Source organism: Quercus lobata, chromosome 9 (genome assembly GCF_001633185.2).
Source record: "Quercus lobata isolate SW786 chromosome 9, ValleyOak3.0 Primary Assembly, whole genome shotgun sequence".
In the NCBI taxonomy this organism is placed as follows: domain Eukaryota; kingdom Viridiplantae; phylum Streptophyta; class Magnoliopsida; order Fagales; family Fagaceae; genus Quercus; species Quercus lobata.
In genome coordinates, this window is record NC_044912.1 from 45,894,940 (window position 1) to 45,918,081 (window position 23,142).

Genomic DNA, 23,142 nt, shown 5'->3' on the forward strand with positions numbered 1-23,142 from the left:
CTTGATGACTTTAGTCCTCTATCGTTTGCCCCAAAAGACATGTGACTTTAGGCCTTTTTCCTTTTATGTCTTTAACCTTTGAATTTTCCTTTCACTTTCAATTTCTTTTAAATTAAACATTTTGAATCGATGAGTACACTAAAATTGTCGTTCTTAATTCAGATTAGTGAATGAATTATGAAGTGGAATCCTCTCTCTCTCTCTCTCTCTCTCTCTCTCTCTCTCTCTCTCTCTCTCATTTGGGTTGGGATGAAAAAATGAGAGATAGAAAATGTTGAGAGGAAAACGACAGAAAAGTGGGGAATAGAAAAACTTTAATTTATCCCTCTCGTGTTTGGTTGAAAAGATGGAAAAATGGAATGATGTAAAACATTTTTATTTAATTGGAAAGAAAAATGAAATAATGGAAGATGTAGGTTGTTGTACTCCTACTATACACACACACATTGATGCACATAAAATAAAATAAAATAAATCAAAACATATTCATCGTCTACCCAGAGATCTGATAACCAAGGCACACAGAGGACATTCACAACATAGAGAAGGAGATTACAGTGGGATTTTGTGGACAACAAAGTTGACATTGAGAGATTTGTGGATGGCAAGTCGATTAGCATGAGATTTTGTGGATGACGAAGGATAGCGACAACTCGATTGCTACCTGGTCTTGTCTCGCTTGACTCGAAGGTCTTTTGAAGAGTTAATGCATAATTTAAGAATTGGGACCCCTTTTCTCCTTTTTTTTTTTTTTTTTTTCCTCCCAAAATCAAGGGGATGAAAATTTATGGATCCATAGGATTTCTTCTTTGTTTTCTCCCTCCTCTATTTTCTCTCTTGATCCAAACAAGGGAAAACAACATTTTCTCCCTCATTTTCTCCTCCACCTTTCCATCCCTCCCATTTTCACCCCAACCAAACGAAGTGCAATCTTTGGCCTACAAAGTATCATATTTATTGGAATAATGATAGCCTATGCATTTATACAACATTTTTTTTTAAATTTTTTTTTGAAAATGAGTTGTTTGAAAAAGACGTACTTTCAAATGGAGGCATAGTTTCATAAATGGAGAAGATATGCATTTGAAATAATTATGCCTTCTTTGGTTGTTGTTTTGACTTGACTAACAAAAAAAAGTTGTTTTGAGAATCTACTTTGAAATTTCATAGCAATACAGAATATGCTCAAGAAAATTCAATATCTCCAAGGCTGTGACCACACAAATCAAGGGCAAAAAATGAAAAAAAAAAAATGCACATATGGGATTGATGATTTTAACCCATTTTTTCGACATACAACTACAACATCAACAACAAATCTTTAGTCCCATTTTTTTTAGAAATTGGTTATGAATTCTCAACAGGTTTGTTCAGGTTGGCCATATGTATTTTTTTTTTTTTTTTTTACCACCATTATATTCTATTCAAATTCATGCTCTTTGTTTATTCCCTAATTGACATGTTTCTTTTTTTTAATTATATCGACTAATGTTATTTTTGGTCTTTCTCTACTGTTTTTTGTTCCCTTAGCTTAAATCAACTCAATATTTTTCAGCGGTTCATTAGTCGCTCTCCTCTGAATATAACTAAAACATCTCAAGCAAATACTTCACCATCTTTTTATTAATAGAGGTCACCCCTATCTTTAAGTAGATTTATTTTAAATCCTATCTTTTTTGTGTATTTCCACTTATCCATCTTAATATTATCATTTTAGCTACGCTTATTTTATAAATATATTACTTCTTAACCGCCCAACATTTAATACTATATAGCATAGCTAGTGTTATAAAATTTTACCCTTAGATTAATCCATTTCCTCCTCATGCAATTTCTAGATACTGTTAAAAAATCCCATCAAACCGATATGAGATTAATGAAAACCCATCACAATAAAATCCAACTTCACCTACATAATGTTAATTATTTATTTATTTATTTATTATTATTATTTTTTTTTTGCTGTCAAAATTCTACAAGAGAAAACAAACACATGAGATTGAAGAAAGCCCATTAGACCTAGACAAAAACCCATCAAACCTAAAAGTTAATTTTAGCCATGGTAGATGCAGGTTAAAGGTGGAAAAAATTATCTAAACCCATTTAACTTGCCTATGAATCTTTACCCACCCAATAAAAAGAGTTAAATGGGTAAAGATTTATTGGGTAGCCTAATTAAATGAGTAGTAATAGATTACCCATTAGGGTGTGGTTTGTGTCCAGTGGAAGTTTCCACTGGACACGTTGGATGATGGACACGTGTCCAAGATTATTAGCCCACTAGCCCATATTCCTAACTCAAAATTCTATAATTAATATTTTTTTAATTAGATAAATTTATAAATTGAAAACTAGTAAATCTGTCAATTAAGATTGCATAGATGACTGCACTATAATGTATTAAAAAATAATAGTGTATTGTATTTTTTGTCATTGTTGGTAGATGATTGCATCTAAATATATTAAGAAACGATGATTTTGTATATTTGTCTTAAATGATAGTTTGTTAATACTATATAGATAATTATATGGATTTTTTTTTTTCCTTTTACTTGTACTCCAACCCTCTAACTTGAAATCCTGGATCTATCCCTGCATGTGTATAAAGTGATACTTTTTAAATCACATGTAGATAATATTAAAACAGTCCAAACTATATATGAGTAAAGTGTAATTATCCTTTTTTTTCTTTTATATATATATATATATATATATAGGTAAAGTGTAATTGTCCTTTTTTTTTTTTTTTTTTGGGTTGAGAAACAAGTGCAATTGTCCTTGACAGTGTATGAATTCGTCCACCCAATGGAAGACCTTCCATATCACAAGACAACCAATAAGGTGGGAAAATTAAGTGCCAAGGTCATATTTGATCTTTAAACGGATAACCACAAAAGGAAATAGCAGATTTTCCATGAGGATATCATGTAAATCTGTCACTTCATCAAAGGAAGGTGATTAAGATAATTAGCTACAATCAAGGGTCAAAAATCAAAGAGATCAATGCCCTTAAGGTCCCATAAATAGAGGATTCAACCCATCACTCCAAGTATGAGAAAAACCCTAATCTCCATTCACTAAGAATTGAGAGAACATATTTTTAACTTGATAATCAGAGGATTCTAGGGCAGTACCAACAACTGATCCTTTGACTCTCGTTTGAGAGGAGGGAATGGAATGGAATAGAAAGGAAAGAAGTGAAAAGAATAATTTTAGAATATTTTTCACTTTCTTTGTTTGGGAGTTTTAATGGAGGGAATGGAAAGTTCATTCCTTTGTTTGAGAGTTTTAGTGGGAAAAAATGGAATAAGTAAGAGGGAACATTCATTCTTTTCTATTCCCTTAAAAATTCAAATTTTCATTCCCCTCAAAATTGAGAGAAATCGGAGGGAATGGAACACACCTCAAATTTCTTTCTCAATCTTTTCTATCCCCTTGACAGTTTTGTTTCGATTGATAGACTTATGTTCTTATGAAGAGGAAGAATGTTTTTAAGCTAAAACTTCACCATTTTAAGAAATATGCTTTTAAATTTAGATTTTTATGTTTTTGTTATGTTTTTTGTGTTTTTAACGGTGAAAGTACAGAGGTAGGTTATGGAAGCCTAACAAAGTAAACCTCAGGTGAGCAAAGTGCCAACTTTTAGTCCTTATAAAAAATTATATATATATATATATATATATCTATATATATCTATATATATATATATATATTGATTAATTGATGGTTTAAATCTTCATTTCCTTTGAAAAAATTTCAGGAAGCTTTGCACACTATGTGAATATCATCAAGTTTTACAATACTGTTTCTTTGTATCCACAACATAAGGTAAATACCCTTGGCAGTTGGCAACTCGTTCTCAATTGCCGCCAAAGTAGAATTATGAAAAGAGCAATTATAATAAAATTGTCCTTTAAATAGAAATTTGGCTTTCTAAGATTGTGAAAAACACTTACAAAAGCAATCAAGCAAGCAACTATATTAGAATATATCGTCCTTTAAAGTTTAAATAAAAAGTTGGCTTTCCAAGATTGCGAAAAACAAATCTACAAAAGCAATCAAAACTCAACGTATGATGCTAACCAGTCCATCGATACCAAGATTTGCATTGAAATCTTGAAAATAAAGATGACCGACACAAACACTAGAAGATCTAAACACCTAATTTTTGAGCAAATAATTCCTAAGTAGTAACAACACATTAACAATGATCTAAACTATACCAATATGACATGACATGTAATGTCTAATTGGGAGTAGTTTATTTAGCTTTTTAATAAAAACTTTTTGCTAAAAGTGTACTAAAATATACTTATACTTCGAAAAAATTTGAAAAAGTGAGAAAAAAAGGGAAAAAAAATGAAGTTTTAAAAAACTGTACATAAAAACTAAAAACTAAAAATTAAAACTGATGCCAAACATGCTCATAATATGCAATAAAAGAACGTGTACATAGAATGTACATCAATCAATGCATGCACATCAATTTTTTTAATGGTCTTTACTACAATTTTTGGTAGATCTGGAGATTATGCAATATTTTAAGAGTACAATAATGTCTATTTTTCTCTTTTTGCATAAATAGAACCCTTACTATGAATTTAATTAATGAAATCTGTTATTAGCGAAAAGAGAGAGTATTATATAATTATAATCCCGAAATATTATACTACAATATACCTATGTAAGTTTCAATTTGGGTCACCTTGAATGCAAAGACAACTTCAAGCCAAGGTTTAGAAGTTTTGCACCGAAAACAAGTTTTGCCCTGAAGTAGTAGACTCATTTCCTTCTATCCAAACAATCAAAATGCATCAGTCCCACTATTAAATTTGACTAAAACACTATAATATTTAAGCTCTGGAGTTTATCAACTGATTCGTTTCAATTAACAAAAGCATGATATTGTAACATCTCTGCCACATCCTTCCCTCTAAATTGGTTCTCCAATTCCCTGACAAGTTTTAGGGGCAATAGGTAATGATAGCTTCTTTTGACTACCAAAACTAGCGAACATGACACTATAAGTTTTTAGAATTGGACTGCAAAGTGGAATCTTTCTTCAATGAAAAACATATATACTAGCTAGGTACAAACAATGAAACAATTAAGGTACAAACAATGAAACAATTAAGTTCATACCAGGTCTGCACACAAGCTAAGCCAATATATATATGTACTCGTCTCATTGGCCATACATCGTCTCACATTTTGCGGCATGGAATAGTAGTGTCACGTAAGCACTTAAGAATCGAATAAGTATGATTATGTTTGTGACTAGTCAAGCACAAAAATAGTTTAACCAATGCACCTTTTGCAGCTTGGAGCAGCGTCACGAGAACACCAAGGACAAGAATGTTTTGTGATATAAGCACAAGATAATTTGCTAATGTGGTGTCAATTCTAATATACCTGCGTTTATAAATCCCATTCTTTTCCCTCAAAAAAGAAAAAAAAAAGAAAAGAAAAGAAAAGAAAAGCATTCTTCCTTCTCTTTCTCAAAGTATATATCTTTACCACGTATTCTCTTTCTCATGCCACAACCGCACAAGATAGACTAAAGGACAGAGGACTTGTGTGGTGCCATGTGCCATGTGCCATGTGCCATGTGTGTGTTATAAGGTCACCTTATGCATTGATCCACGTGGTTGGATTTGGAGAAAAATGGCGTAGGAGAGGCCCATAGATGACATGATAATAAAGGAAAAAACCCATAGGCAAAATGGAGATAATAGGACTTGTTGTTAACCACAAAAAGGCAAAAACTCACACATAATTAAGGGGGAGGTTGTTGGGTACACATGTGTGAGTGAAGTTTTATATTAATTAACAATGAAAAAAGTGAGTGATTAATATAACACAATTTTTATAAAATTGTTGTCACTCACTATTCATTGTAAGAATCATTCTCATAGATTGCACCATTTTGTAATGCTATAACAAGTTTGGTGATAAATGAATAGCGTAAAAAAATATGCCATGACGCACATCATACTATGTTGTTATAACATTTTTTCTCAATGATGTAATTCTATGCAAAGTATTGATATAGGATAGTTTTGGCATGCAAGCCAAACATTATACCCTTCATCAATATAATATCATGTTAGTGACACAAAATCTTGTCATATCAATCAGTTAGCATATATAGATGTCACATTAGTTGCCTTGTTAGCCTCATGCAACATGTCACGCATGTTTTTAATGATGCCAATCACATGATGCTTTCATCTATTAACTCAACTAGCTCCTAACTATTGGTGTTAACCATTACCATCACATGAATGTATGTCATTAAGCTGAATTACATAAACCTCCACATGTGCTCTCTTTTTCATACTTTTGCTCATAATTCAATCACAAATCTTTAACAAAAACAAGTGGAGCCAATCCCCGGCCTAACGTAATGTGATGGGAATATGTTAATTTCCACGCAATTGCGTCAACCTTTTGTGATGGGTATGTGCCGATTTCCGCACTATTTTCTTGTTTCTCTTTTTTGTTTGAGCTTGACTATTGCTTCAGAAAATTTAGGTACACACAATTTTACACGTGTTCTTTTCATTTGCTGATTGATAAGTGAAAAAATGTGTGCCAGTCGTCCGTACTTGTGAAAGTTACATTAAACCAATCACAACATATACCACCTCATAAATTTAGTTAAAGAAATGTGTTAATATCTATAATAACAACTACTTGTGAAACCCAAAGTCCAATAGATGGGCCAGGAAAAATTATTCAAAATGCAGTTTTAAAGGTCCCAAATGAGAGCTTGATCCGGAAATCGAAATAAGAGCTGGTTGATCACCTAAAAAATATTCTCTTATGATTGTGTATATATTGTGTGGCTAGCTTGTTATGCTTCATGTTGTTATCTTAGAAGAATCATCCACATGTAAGTAATTGAGTACGTACGTTACCTAAAGGGAGATTGATGATGATCGAGGGCTTTCATTTGATACACTGGATTGGTTCAATGAACCGTAATATTGGGTATTTATTCGATCGCTATCGTGGAGAACATGCAAGTCATGAGGGAGAGAGACTTGTAAGTTTGGCAATCTGATGACAAAATTGCTTAGGTGTTATGTATCAATATATAATAATATTTTAGTTGGCTTAGTATATATAATTGTTATCTATATCATGTGGACTAATTCAAACAATTCGCATGGTTCCCGAAATGGATTGAGAGTCCCCTATAAAAAAACAGTTCGGAAAAGTAAAAGAAACCTAACTCTTTACTTGGCGGATTTGAGTTCTCAACCTCTAAAACTATGAAAAGCTATTTATTCTTACAAAAATGATACTATGCATGGCAATCAACTGAACAGCATGTACCAGTCCAGATAGGGACGTTAAACAAGAAAAATGAAATGATCGATAGGGACATTCTTACTTAACAACACCCCCCCCCCCCCCCCCCCTCCCCCCCTTTTCCTCTCTCTCTCTTTTTTTATGTTGATCAAGTGAATTTATTAAGCAACAAGGGCTACAACAAACAACTCCCAACAGCAACAATATCTAAATAGACCAAACTACACAACCAGCAAGATTGAGACTACCCAAATATGCAGATCGGGGAGAAAATCCCAGCAACTAACAAACCAAAATACAAGATAATGTAAAGTTAAACAACCACATACCCACTTAGCAAATCAGCATGAAGAAAAATATATGAATAGTTGGAATATTATGAAATTGTGTAGATTTTTTTTTTTAAATTATTTATTTATAAATTAGCTTACCACCTCATACCTAGGACCATCACAATCTATTATTTATTTTTATTTTTAGTTTATAACTCTTATATGATAGTCAATATGGGGAATGTTATGAAATTGTCGTGAATTTTTGTTATATCCTTAAAGAAAAAATTATTTGGTTGCAAAAAGACGTAGACTTTGGTTTCCTATATCACTATTTATCTCTTGATGAATTGCTTTACCAATATTTTATTATTGGTGGCCGGATAATTGATTGTACATATTGGATCAAAAACTTTAGGTGATGAAAAGAAGGATGAAATGGTTGGGCTTGATGAGAAATGAAGAGAATGCTCTGGAAGGTCAGGATTGGGCTTGGCTCAATTAAAGCCCAAACCAAAAAAGATACAGATAATAAGCCCATAAAACCCATCCACAAATAGCCCAAAAGAAAATCAAGCCCATAAAACTGACTACTGTTATATTTTTTTTTATGAACCCCACTACTGTTATAACTAGCGTTATTTATTACCTACACCATGAACATTACTTATTATCATGATGCTTTTGCATTACGAATCTAACTTTAATTCAAAACATTTGTACTCTAATCATTCGTTATAATTTTGATTTGTGCTACTTTTGTGTACACCTAACATAATTTATACCTACATAATCATGAGTAATGTTAAATATATTACAAATTTTACTATATAGGTATTATAAATTGATGTTTTAAATTTTAGACATACAGTAAAAAAGTTTATTAAAAAACTATTTATTATATTGTTGATGTGGCATGCATCGATTACATTGAATATGGTAGCATTTACATACATTGTCACCACAATTTGTAAAATTCTTATGGTAAAATCAATAGTTTTTTTCCCCTTTAGAATCTTTAACTAGGATCTCTATCTAGTAACTATTGGCTATTAGCAATTTGTATGCATTTGGAACTTTCAAACCACTAGGTAACTACTATTCCGAAGTGATATCAAAAAGTATAAAAAATTTGGCTTCTTTAATCTTTAGTCTTTACCCTTTGGAATCTGAACTTTTTTTTTTTTTTTTTAATTAGTGTTTGGAATCGTCTATCCGTTTAATTTAGCTAGACCCCACTCCAAGAATGATTGCATTTATAGGATTGACACATAACGGCTATTTTAAAACATTTAAAATTATTATTAAAAAAAAAAAAGCCTTGGAAGGTATTCTTTTTCCCCGGCATTCTACAGTATGCTTTGTATTCAAATTAATGGAGGAAAAAAGAGCACAATATAGGAGGTAGAAACTGCCGAAATTATTCAATACACTTGCTATATTACATATTTCTTTAAAAAAAAAAGAGAGATTTTTTTTTTTTTTTGGGAGAATCAAAAAAAGAGGATTCTAAACGTCGGTTTTACACACATAAAACTCATATTTATGTGAGAGGTTGTAGTCCACCTATTCTCAAAACAAGTAATTATCAGTACCATGCAAACAATGCTTATCCTATCACATTACACCAAAAAGAATATTTTCATAGAAGATAAGCACAGCACCACAAGCCATAAGCTAAACTCAATCAATAGTAGCTATTTATTTCAATTAGTTTATTCAGAATCAATCATGAATGTAGTCTTGAATTTATTGAAGGAATTATAAATGATTGTTAATGATTGTTGATATAAAGAAATATTTACACTTTAACAAGTTAACTTTAGTCTAAACTGATTTTTTCTTTTCTTTTTTGGAGGTGTAGTTTTAAAGCCTATATGGCTATATGGCTATACCTATATCAGTAAAAGAGGAAGAGGACAATAAAATTGGTTTATTCAATTCAATAGTGTTTGTAATTTTGTTTCTCTAGCCAAAAAAACTAGCAAGAGGCAACCTTTGTACTCTCCCAAACTAAAAAGAAAGAAATGCCTTTTAACTATTAAACTAACCTTTAACTAAAGTTAAACTGATTTTTTATAATGAAATCTCAAATCACAAACTAACGAAGTCTAATCCTCTTTATTTATGTTGCTTTCACCCTATTTTTTTCTCAATTAGGTTAAAGGGAGGTTGCTAAAGTTAAACTCTGGTTCCCCATTCAAACTTGCCACAGTGAAAAATAGCATAAACCACAATGTACAACAACAGATCTCACCTAAATAAAGTTCCAAGATCTCATTTTCATGAGCAGGAGCCCATCTCTTTTAATCATGACTACCATAAGCCTAATCAAGAAAGTAGAACAAAAATCACCCCAATTGCTAATACTTTATTGCACACTAGCATCAGGCCATAAACAACATGATTGTTATAATTGCTGTCATTATGACCATCATGATTAACATCAATGATTCATCTTTATTACTCACTATATAAAGCATTAAGCATAATATTGAATAAAACACACTGCACAACCACCACAAAACTATCTGGCAATATGTTGAGAAGAGGTGCTCTAACCATTTCCATGTTATCAAATTCTACAACATTGGGGGGGTGGTGCAGGCCACGCAGGCGGCTTAAACGGAGGAAGATTAGCACCATACGGTTAGGAAATAAGCGGCGAGGGTTCTGCTTAGCATCAAAGCCAGTGGTGCAATGGGGGGTCATGATGGGCCCTCTTAGGATGCTGAAGAAGTTCATCATGGAAATGGCACCAAATGGACAGTTGATGGAGGCTTATTATTCATCTTTAATACCCTTTCTACGTCCCCATCTATTTCCATTATGTTGATTACTAGCAGCAATATCTCCTTTGCTTGGTTTTTTCTTTTCTTGTTAAGCTGTGTAATAAGGGATCGAGCAACTCCTATAATTATTGAACAGACAAATTGCATATTATCTTTATAGCGGTTTATAAACATAGAAAATATTGCAAGATGAATGAAGGTTTAGGTTATGTGTATGTTTTAAAATGTTTGTACCAGCTTTTGAACATATATGTATGGTATTATGGACATGCTGTCATAGCTAAGTTGACTAAAGAAAGAAAATTGGGAGCATCTACAGAGCACATCTAATGGAAAAAAGAGAGGGGTGGGGGGGTTAGAAATTAATTTTGACATTTGGTCTTGATTTCATGTTGTTTTCCACTTTCCAGCACTGCAATTGACTAGAAAATAGGCTGCCTCTCTGAATTGTACTATAGCAGATTTCCTGGGGCATAATTGTCGTTGCAAACACCGTAATTGGGATACGCTTTCTGCGCCGCCCAGTTGCCTTTTGTTTCCTTGTAAACGTATACTGCTCCATGTCCATGTAAGCCATTCCATAAGTCAATTGAGCGAAGTGAAATTTTCTTTTCTTTTTTGGTAAGTAAAAAAGGGTAGGGCAACCAGCTGTTTTGAAATATATTCCCTAACATCTGAGAAATATAGGCCAGAGACTTTCAAGAGGGGTTCCGTAATCAATTAGTCTTATGAAAAAAATTCACAACGGTTGAGGTTAGGGGTGTCCATGGGTCATTTAGAGTTAGTTTTTTACTCAACTTGAACTAGACCTAATCACATCAACTATCAAAAGGCAACACCCACCATCAGTCGAACAAAAGCGACTGTTGTACTATTCCGTTGTCCACTAGTAGTGGTTAGGTTAAGTCAAAATTGGATAGAAATGGCAACGGGGAGTGTTTTCACCATATCTCATTGGAGATGATGTATTCCCTGGTTGGAAAACTGACACTTGACCCGTTTGAGGCAAGTTTTAAACCATTAAAATTATAACGGTCACCAAAAACCAATCGCGTCAAAACAAGCAAAATCTAGGCAAGTTGGTTCAAGTCGAGTATGTGGGTCAGTTTGGGCACTCATTTGGACAGCCCTAGTTGATGTGGTATGTTTTGATTAATTTACAATAAAAGTGATACTAATAATGGGACCATGTGAAAGTAATGGGAGGTCTTTTTTTGGTAAACCTAATATGTGGTCTTATAAACGAAGTTAAACATTAGTTGGTGTGGTCAAATTTGGGTTGTTTTTGCCCATTGCACTAGTGCCAAGTTGATGCAACCAAATTCATAGCTAAGTCACACCACTAAGACCAAAATGTCGAAGTTGAATCGTTGATCAATGGTCAATGGGTTATCAATGTGATTGGATTTAGTCAAGTGTGAAAAACTCAATATCCAAATTGATAGTAAGTTGGGTTTCATATCAATAGTCAGAGAGGAACACCCATTCCAAGCATACTTGAGACTCATGTTGTCAAAAACGCAATAAATCTTCCTAGACATTGCCATTTTCCTATTTGAGTTCACTAAACTCACTATTTTGCCCATGTTAATCATGATAGTAGAACTCCCTTAACCTTACTAAGTATGAGAGTTAAAGATCAAACGAAGAAGGAAAATAAAAAATAGTAGATAGGGAGACTTACAAATGCTTGAAAAATGATAAAAGACCCAAAGGAAGAAGAATAGAGTGAAGAGATGAAAACTAAGGAGGCCTAAAATCAAGAAGCAGAAGGCTTAAGTGAAAAATGAAGCAAACCAAATACCAAGTAATGAACTGGTACCATAGTTAGGATTACAAGTGACAATCACGACAAGAAATCTATACTATTGCGGCGGGTGCAAAAACCGCCGCTATATGTCACATATTGCGGCATTTTTTGGGACCACCGTTGCACATAGGATCTATTGCAGTGTTTTTTGGGACCATTGCAGTAGCTCTAATCTTTTGCTGCATCCTACAGCGGCGGTATATAAAACCACCACAATATATATGTTTTAACGGCATTTGATGTAGCTATAGCGACGCTCCATCAAACCGCTGCAATAGATATATCCTTTTACGGTATACTATAGCGGTGGTATATAAAACGGCCGCAATATATGTGTTTTAGCAGCGTTCTATTTAGCTATAGTGGTGGTATTATCAAACCACCGCAATAGATACTTTCTTGCAACATAGCTTCTTAGTTATAGCAGCGATTTTGACCACCGCAATAGACCATTTAATTGCTTGAATCTAGTCCAATTTTTCTCTCTATTTTTTTTGTCCTTTCCTCGCCTAAGCACCATTTGTCTTTTCATTTTTAGCGCCTTTGTGTTTTCCCTATGTTAGTCTCCCTCTAAGAAAAAACACAAACACACACTCTCTCTCTTAATCGCTATTCACCAATTCAATCATCAATTATATAATAATATTTACCAAAAGCAAGTAAATAAATCAAATTAAAATATATTTGTAGCATACATATTCAAATTAATTAAAATCAAAAGTGATAATACATGATATATGAGCCAAAATAATAAATTTTTTCATCATTTTGCCTAATCAACTTTATCTAAGTCAATGTTAACATGATGGTCATCATCTTTCAAAATTATTTCTTCATTAACATTTTCTAACAACTACTCCAATACCCAATAATCCACCGAAAACCTTCCCACTGAACCTAATTTCACCAAGTCCAGTGGTCTCGAGACCATTTATTAAGTTTGACCAGGTTTGACTAACTTTAATTAAACTTTAACCGTGCCTTTCTGTAAATCCAATTGTTTGATTGTGACAATAATTTACTAAAATTAACCTTTCATTACACTCTTCAAATCCAACGGTTATATTTCAAATCTAAGTATGGCATGTGACGGACATGTGTTGTGTATCTGTATGGCTAAGTTCTCTCAATTTGACCATCCAATTGGTCTCAAATTTCACCAACACCAACATGTCACCATACTCTTCAATCCTAATGATCAAGATTTGAATATGAATTTCACCAAGTTCAGTTGTCTTGGGACCATCTATTAAGTTTGATTGAGTTTGACCAACTTTAACTAAACTTTGACCACACCTTTTTCTAAATCCTATTATTTGATTGTGACCATAATTTACTAAAATTAACCTTTCATTACACTCTTCAAATTCAACGGTTAGATTTCAAATCTAAGTATGGCATGTGATGGACATGTGTTGTGTACTTGTATGGCTATGTTCTCTCAATTTGACCATCCAATTGGTCTCAAATTTCACCAACACCAATATGTCACCATACTGTTCAATCCCAATGATCACGATTTGAATATGAATTTCGCAAGTCCAGTAGTCTCAGGACCATCTATTGAGTTTGACCGGATTTAACCAACTTTAATTAAACTTTGACTACTCCGTTCTCTAAATCTAACCGTTTAATTGTGACCATAATATACCAAAATTAACCTTTCATTACACTATTCAAATCTAATGATTAGATTTCAAATTTAAGTATGACGCATGATGGACATGTTTTGTGTACCTGCATGGTAAAAAACTTTGATTGACTTTGTTCTCTAAACCTCTAAAATAACCCAAATACCCTTGAAATATCTAAAATGACCAAAATATACTGAAATTTCTAAAATAACCAAAATACTCCTTAACTTCTAAAACGACCAAAATTGTCATTATAGCGATTTTGGGGGGTATTTTGGTCATTTTACCAATTTTGAGCTATTTTTGGTCATCTTAGAGGTTTCAAGGTACTTTTGCTCATTTTTGAGATTTTGGGAGTATTTTTGTCTTTATAGATTTTAGGGTTTTTTTTTTTTTTTTTTTTTGTCATTTTAGAGGTTTCAGAGTATTTTTTGTCATTTGAGAGGTTTTAGGGTATTTTGGTCATTTTATTGATTTCGAGGTATTTTTGTCATTTTAGAGGTTTCAAAGTTTTTTTTTTTTTTTTTTTTTCTCATTCTAAAAGATTTAAGGGCATTTTTTTTTGTCATTTTAGTGATTTCAGGGGTATATTAATTAAGTTTTTCGTCGCTAAAAAAATCACTTTAAAAATGAAATTTTTAAATAAATTTCAACATATATTTTCACTTCCCGCCAAACACTTCAGCAAAATATATCATTTTTTGGGGTTAAGCTTAAAAATAAAAAATTTAAATAAATTTTAGCATAGTGACGTTGAAGTGTGCTATTTTTAAACTCTATAGCAATAGCCCAAACCTTTAGTGATGCTTCCATAACCGTTGCAATAGAGCTCAAATTTCAACAAAAAAAAAAAAATTGTCTTTCCCACATAAAATTTCACTTTTCCCACTCTCTTCAAAGTTAAAACTTCAACCACTTAAAATTTTTCAGCCACTCACATTTCCCTCACACAAAACCCTCTCTCTCTCACACACACACAGCCCACCGACCAACCCAGCCTAGCCACTTGCTGACGCCGACGTCAACACCTAGCCTAGCGCCATCAAGCTCAGCCTACCCCAACGACGACGCAGAGAGTTCTAGTGGTTAGTTCAGCATACCCATTTGAAAGACCATCTCTCTAAGTTTGGTTAATTCGATAGATGAAGTAAAAATCTAAGTTTTCTGTTATTTTCTTCTATGAAATCCTTTGGGCTTTGTTGTTTTATGATATTTATGGTAATAACTTAGTGGGTTTAAGGGTTGTATTTCTTGGACAACCATATGAGTTTTAATCTATGAGGAAGATTGAGATGGATTTTTGAAATTGGGTTTCTTTATGTCTTTGGAATGAATTTGATATATGTGAAAAATTGATAGTGCTAACTATGAAAATTGCTTGAGTTGTGGGCTTATGTTTGTTGCATGTCAAGTGTTTGATATTTTAACTCAATGAGTTATGAGGTTAGGTTTAATTGCTTGTAGTTGTTTATTAAACTTGAAGTGTGTATATATATAATGAGTTTTAGAACTTTGAAGTGAATTGATGTTGTGGTAATTGATTTTTATATGGGATTGAATTTCTTGACTTGTGTTGTGATGATTGTTATATGAGGTTATGGGTTGTAATTCTAGTTGTTTATATATGCTAACGCATGTAACTTTAAGGTTTAATCAAGTCTCAAAGCTTTTGGCATGGTGCTAAAATTATAGTTTTTTTTTTTTTTTGTGACTTTAAATTTGTCAGGGGCAGATTTGATTTAGATGTACTATGTGATTTTTAATAAATTATAGAAACAATTATTTTGAGCTGAATTTTTTATGGTACATACTAGACATATAATGGCTTCTCCATATTTAATTTCAAGCTTTTTGGATAACACTAAGTGAACCAACATAATTTTTAAAAAGAGATGACATGTTGCAAATTTAATTAGAAAGTATGATTAGAATTTTGAGACTTTAAGGAATTTACTACAAGTTTTTGTTGTGTGGTTTATCTTGTAAGTTCATATGTGCTTTCTTTGACAAGTGATTTATTGTTTGGCAACCATGTGAGTTGGGTTTCTTGAAAAATTATTTGGGTCTTTGATTTATATGGTAGATTGGGTTTAATTTTTGAAAGAGGGTTTCCTTGCATTTTGAAATGTCTTTGGCATATGTGGTTGTGATTGTGGTGTTAACTATAAATTTGTACAAGTAATGTGAGCATGTGTATTTTGCTTACCAAGTATTTGATAAATTGCCTATATGAGTTATGGGATTGAATTTTTTGACTTGTGTTGTGATGATTGTTATATGATGTTATGGGTTGTAATCTGAGTTGTTTATATGTGCTAACACATGTAGTTTTAAGGTCTAATCAAGTCTCAAATCTTTTTTCATGGTTTTAAAATTATAGTATATTAGTGAAGACTTTAGTTTCTATAATGTTCACCTTGATTTTAGAAAAGTGGATTTCTATAAGATAAGCATGTCTGTGATATAGCAAGAAATCTGTTGTAATTACTGTTCCACATGGATAGGCCAAAAACGAATTGACCTCTTGTGATAGATTAACCAATTAATTTAGCCAATTGAATTAATTAAGTTAATTAACATGCAAACGCATGGTAGCACAAACAAATCACCAATAAATTAATTATGCAGCGGAAAATAAATAACATGGTGATTTGATTATGAATGGGGAAAACCTAACGGCAAACCCCACCGGGTGATTTTCAAGTCACCACTCCCGAAATTCCACTATTATCACAACAAGCAGTTACAAGTAAAGGAATCCCAGTACCTCATACCAACTTACAGTTGAACCCTTACCTCAATACCCAATTGGACTTGTTTTTTAGTGACAATTTCTTCTATTGATGCACGGCTCCCAAGTACGTGACTAACCAATGCGCAGATCCCAGTACGCGACTTCAATCACCAACTAGTAAAGATTGTTGGCTGCAAAGTTCTTCAGTTCATCCCAACGATGAAGATAAAAAAGATGCTTGGTCACAAAACCTTACGGTGCATATACACAGCAACTTCTTCACAAGAATGATGAACTAGGGTAAAACTTTGTCTCCGGTTACAAATTGCTTAAACAAACTTTGCTCAACACTTGTGCAACTAGTGTACATTTTGACGGCCCTTAAAATAATCATTTTATATGTCTAGGGTTAGAAGAAAAGAAAGCTCAAACATATAATCACGGATTAGAGTCAAAACAAAACTGGAATTTTGTTACGGATTAGAGTCAAAACAGAACTGTAATTTTGTTTTTCATAAAGCTCGACAGATGTCGAGAAGCTGTCGAGAAGCTGTCGAGCCACGGGGCTGGAACAGCTTCTTAAGCTCGATGGATAATTAGCTGTCGAACTAGCTGTCGAGATTTAATGAACAACACTTCTTTAGCTTGAATCTTTGACAGACTTGCATGTCTTCAACACTTGATCTTGAAACATAGTTTCTTGAAGTATTAAACACATCCTAGATCTACCCAAATACAAGTAAAGTGCGTTTTGTCAAAGGATAAGCCAATTACATAAAATAGTGACATATGTTCCTAACAAGTAAATCACATATGTCCTAACACACGTCTTTAAACTTGTAGTAGCATATTCTTTCTTATCAACATGATTGTTGTTGGAAATATTTTAGTGAATAAACAAGTTTTGATACAAAAAATAATATCCCAAATAATTAGCAAGAACATAAAATAAAAAGGAGTTTAGAACAATCTCACAATGCTATAGAATCACGCTGCGAAAGCGTTGTCCTTAAAGGTTGATTCGTGCCACCCAAAGTAAAACTTGGTGCGATTGTTTTTCTTGGCCAAACAACCCCCCAGGATTAAACTATAGCGTTGACCTTTGTGATGTACGCACTTCCACTCACAAAAGGTTTAAGAACAACTCTCTATTGCCTTTCTTTAGAACAAATATTCTTGTAGAAAAAATATGTGGGAGAGAAAGATAGTAGACTTGTGTATTTCTAAAATATAGAGTAGTAAAAAAGACCCCTTTAGAAAGTGTGTTATGATGAGTATTATATAGGCTACTTATGAAGATAATAGTCTATAGTTATTGGTTACTAATAACCCTTAAAAGCCCAATGGCTATATTATCAATTATTGCCTAACGGCTATTTTTCTCATAATTGCCCAACGGCTATTTTACTCATAAATTTCCAACAGCTAGAAAATAAATAAGAATAAAAGTGTTTGGAACACACACCCACACCAACAATTGTAAGGCATTTCATAGTGGCATGGACACTCAGTTTCATGTTGGTGGGATTTGAGATGTGATATCCTTAGAGCTTGGGAATTTTCTGTTTGTACATGTAGAACTACTAACAATCTTGCGTAATGACTAGAAAGTCAAAATTTATTGGATTGCTTGTGTCCACTGACACCCTCCTTTTATTATATCTTGTGATTATAACATTTTCTAACTGCATAATTTGTAATTGACAAGTAGAGAATATAAAATGTTTCAATACTAAGTTACATCTAAGTAGTTAAGATCTAGGCTTTGTTGAATTGAATGAAGTTTGAAGTCATTGGTACTAGTACTTCTAAGTATTTTTAACGCTATCAATTGTCTCAAGCTCTGTCCCAGTACATTCACTAAAATTTCCATAAAGTAGTGGTGTCAGTCACTATTACTTGACTAGGTAATGTTTTGATGTCATATCTTTATTGGTAGGCATTTGACATCCGCATCAAATATGGCACAATCACATGCATTTTGAAATCATTATTTGCAACCTCTAGTTAGCCTTTCTAAGTAAAATTTTGTATTTTTTTTTTCATTTAAAAAACCCTTCTAAGCATGCCAATGTTCTTGGCTACCATGTTCTTTCGTATCATTGTTCAGAAAGTTTCATATGCATCCAAGCAATGGATTAAGTCATAACTGTGTAATCATTTTGGTGACAATGTTCATCTCCATATTCATATGGCAATTGCTTCATTCTACTATCTTTTGGGAAGGAGGGGGGAGGGGCAATAATACCAGTTTGAAGATAGAGAGAGAAAAAAAAAAAAAAAAAAAAAAAAAAAACCCGCCGCTGAAGGACTAAAAGTATGAAATAATTGGAGACCTATAGTGGCATTTTTAGCCCGCTGCTAAAGCCTCACACATATAGCAGCAGGCATAACCGTTGTTAAAAGGTGCGTAGAGTCTGTTGTTTAATAAACCCTATAGCGGCGCTTAATGCCCGTCGCTAAAAGGTCACTTGACCCGAATGGTAACCTCATATGGCGGCGGTTTTCTACTTACCACAATAGGCCAAAAGCACCACTAAATGGCCGATCTATTGCGGCGCTTTTTGTGACCGCCACAATAGATCTATAGTGGCACTGCAAACAGTGGCGAGTAGAACCGTTGCAATAGCCCCCGCCGCTAAAGGTCAAATGGACCTTTAGCAGCCCTTTTTGGGCTTTTGTAGCGGTTTTGGCCCGCCGCAATAGTACAATTTTTTTGTAGTGAGTTGAGGACATTTCATAGAAAAGGAAGTTTCCTAGAGAAGTTTTAAGAACATCTTTTTCAATCCAACATTTAACATCCCATCTACAATTGAATTATCATTAAATGTAATAAGACATAAAAGGATTCCACTTCACCTCTTTGGGAGGCATGCTTTATCACCACATCTCTTAAGGTTTGTTTGGTTGGAGGAGTGAAAAAGTGGGAGGATAGAAAATTGTGGGAGGATAGAAAATTGTGGGAGGATAGAAAAGATTTTAATTTCTCTCATTTTTGTTTGGTTGGGAGTGAAAACGTAGAGAGATAAAAAAAGTGAGTTTGTATAAATTTACTCATATACCTTTGTTAAAATTGATGGCCAATTAAAATAAAAAAGTGACAAACAAAAAAAAGAAAAAAAAAATTCAATCACCCAATTTATTAAAAAAAAAATCATTTCCCAAAAAATAAAATCATGTCTAGTTTAAAAAAAAAAAAAAAAAAAAAAAAAAAAACTATCACACCACAATCCAGGAAATCAAAAAAAAAAAAAAAAAAAAAAGGGTAGAGGCAATGTTCCCAGCAAAGCACCAAAAAAAAAAAAAAAAGAAAAAAAAAAGAAAAGAAGGAACTGGATGAATTGCCCATAAGTGCACGTGGGCATTTTTGTCTACTAAGCAGCCTCATTTTCTCCCTTCAGTTTTCTCTCCATTCTGGAGAGAAATCTTTTTGGTAGGCCTAGGAAGAAAACACCCGGGTCCCATTATTTATTTTCTTTCATCCCCACCCACCAAGCACACTCCAAAAAAAATTTATTTCCCATTTTCTTTCCAAATTTTTTCATTTACCCTATTTCACCTCCAAACAAACACACCCTCAGGGTTTGTTTGGTTAGGAGGATGGAAAAGTAGGAAAATAAAAAAGATTTAGTTTTCCTTTGATGTGTGTTTGGTTAGAGAGATGGAAAAGTGGAAGGATGAACTTTTTTTTTTTTTAGTTGTGGAGAAAAGGGGGAGAATAGAAAATATAGTTTATATAAATTTACTATTATATCTGTATGGGATAGAAAAGAGGCCAACGACCCAGGAAAAAGTGGGTTGGACTTTGATTAAGGCCCATGACAATTAATTTTTAAAGATGGGTTTTCAAATCAATAGAATGACTCCTAAGTGGCAAATCTTATACAAAGTAGAAAAAGAAATGAAGATGTTTGAGTAAGAACTATTTTCTGAATAATATGCATTTGATTTATCTTCCTCGGAATGGCCAAGGAGCCCTTTTACACTTGATATTAAAAGTGGGAATGTGTATTCTTCTTGATATCGTTTTGGATCCAACCCTTAATCATTAGGGTTTCCCTCTCTTTTATAGTGTTTTAGATCTCATCCTGTCCTTCCACATGGAGGGTTGTTGATTCTACTCTAGGATATTTGTCCCACCCTTCCTTATCAGGTCATGCTTAACGGGTTACGGGCTATCTCAACACTATTCAAGTGTCATTCAGCCATTAATGTGGCTGGTATGGTTGGTGTAGTGCATTCAATGCGGAGGTGATAGATACTTTTCTGGACAGTTTTCCTATACTATTGGTCTAGACTGGGTGCTGCTACCTTCTTCAAAAAGTGACTTCTTGCCTCATATGGATCCTTCCTTTCCATGGGTTGCCTTCTTTGGACAAAGGCCCCTCAGCCCACTACTCCTCCTCAAAAATTCTGGGGCCCATCCAAGACCTGATGGGTAGACATATTGGGCTTCTTAAACTCTTCAGATAAGGCCCATGGGGTCTAATCTCTCTTGCCTCCCACAACGTCCTTAGTACATAATATGTAAAATATAATTTCTTTGTTAGAAAAAAAATATAATTTCTTTGTGCTCGTTAAATAAAAAGAAAATATTAATTATTATTAATTGAAATTAATAAATTAATATTATATATATAAATATAATATGTTAATTATTTTTTTACTTATTATATTATTTTCCTTTATTATTGCATATAGTATAATATAAATGATATATTAGTGGCTCAAAAAAAAAAAAAAAAAACTTGGCAAAGAACAAACCTGGACATTTTGTTGTTTGATTGTTTCATGTGGTTGCTTGTGGCTATGCAAAAGAAACAAAGGAGAAGCAAGGAGAGAGATAGACTTATTAAATTGGGGCAATATGGTAATTGGGTAAGCAACAAGCTTTTCATGCTTGTTTTCTCTCTAGTTCGGAGAGATGAATTTTTGTGGACCTAGGTGGAAAATGGTTGGGCTCCACCAAAAAATTTCCTCTCATTCTCACCTTACCAAACAACACTCACTTCTATTTTATCTCATTTATTTTCCATTCATCTTATTTCATCTTGAACCAAACATACCCTTAAGTTGACTTGGGCTAAGAGGGTGGGAAGTAGTCAAAACATCCCTCTACCATGGGAACCGTCCACCCACCTCACCAACAATTATCTATAAATACCCCAAAAATATTCAATGGAAGATATGAAAAACATTGTTACCATTATTGCTATATATTTTCTCCTCTATGAAACTCTCTTCTTGACTTAATATTTGGATGAAGAAAGATTAACCCACTATGATTGATGCCTAAACTAGGAAGTTTTGTAGAAGTGGTTTACAAGACTAAATAAGAAGGCGAATCTCTCCAATTTTATTAGAGTCCTTGCTATGATTCTCATCTTCCCTAACATCTACATCTCCATCTAGAATAAAATTTGAAAAGCATCTTGAAATTATCATCAAAACATTCTTTTGAGGGCACATGTATGTATAGTTTGGACAAAATTTAACTACAAAATTGGTTGTAACCTAAAACTACAATCTTATCAGTAAAATAAGTATTACTACATATTTTGAAAATATAACCATTGAATTTCACATTCTTTACACTCTTAATACATATGTCAAATTCTATGTCAATTGAATATTATTTACTATAAGATCTATATTTTATGTATAATTTTAAATTACAAAAACTTACAATTTAAACAATTTATTGTTGACATAGTAATTGATCTTTAATTTTTTAAAAATTTTGCAAACATGGAGGATATAAGAGAAAGATACAATCCAATAGTTAATTTGTCAAAATTCACCTTCAATAAAAAAAAAATATAATATTGAATAAAATTGTAAACTAAGGTTATAACCGATTTTATGGCTAAACTTTGTTCATATAGTTTTAGAAAAATGGTTCACTTGATTAGCCTTAAGAGTCTCTTAAATCAATGACATACTTTAGAGGATTGGAATCAATCCCTCTCTCACTTTGAAATTATATTTTTTTTTAAAAAAAAGTCAAAATATAAAACTCATCTTCTAAGTTTCACAATATTTTATTTCAGTCCTTTAAGTTTAGGTTTTATCATTTAAGTCCTCTAAATTTCATTCATTCCTAATTAAGTCTTATGTTAATAATCTGTTAATTGCCCCAGTTAACCTACGAAAATGCCATTTTGCACTTTATTTAATATTTTTTTTCTTAATTTTAGAAAAACTTAATTAAAAAAAAAAAAAACAAAACAAAAACTAAATTAAAGGAACGGGGCGGAGTTGCCGAGAGCTAACATCAAATCTTTTGCTTCTGATGAAACCTGAAATCTTGTTGAACAAAAACCTTTTTTTCGCTTCTTCGATAGCTTGGTGAACTAGGACTTGGTATCAGGACTCCTCCTTAGTTTTGACTTTTGAAGGCGAAAGGTTTTTTTTTTTTTTTTTTTTTCCTTCTTCTGCCAGGTATGAATGATATTGGGCTCAAAAGAACCCTAGGCCTCAGAGTTGCTACGGATCACGTACTGATCAACTCCTCCTGAATCTCAAAAGACTTTGAAGAAAATGCAAGTTGGCCTGAAAGTAGCGTATGTCCCTTTAGTTTCTA

The 23,142-nt window shown here is 32.9% G+C and overlaps 1 protein-coding gene across 1 annotated transcript; it reads left to right on the forward strand.

Moving 5' to 3' along the window:
* Positions 1-10,115: 10,115 nt before the first annotated feature.
* On the forward strand, positions 10,116-10,514 carry LOC115959506. Its single transcript, XM_031077927.1, has one exon. It carries the CDS (start codon positions 10,129-10,131, stop codon positions 10,423-10,425), a length of 297 nt encoding a protein of 98 aa, XP_030933787.1. The 5' UTR covers positions 10,116-10,128; the 3' UTR covers positions 10,426-10,514.
* Positions 10,515-23,142: the final 12,628 nt, after the last annotated feature.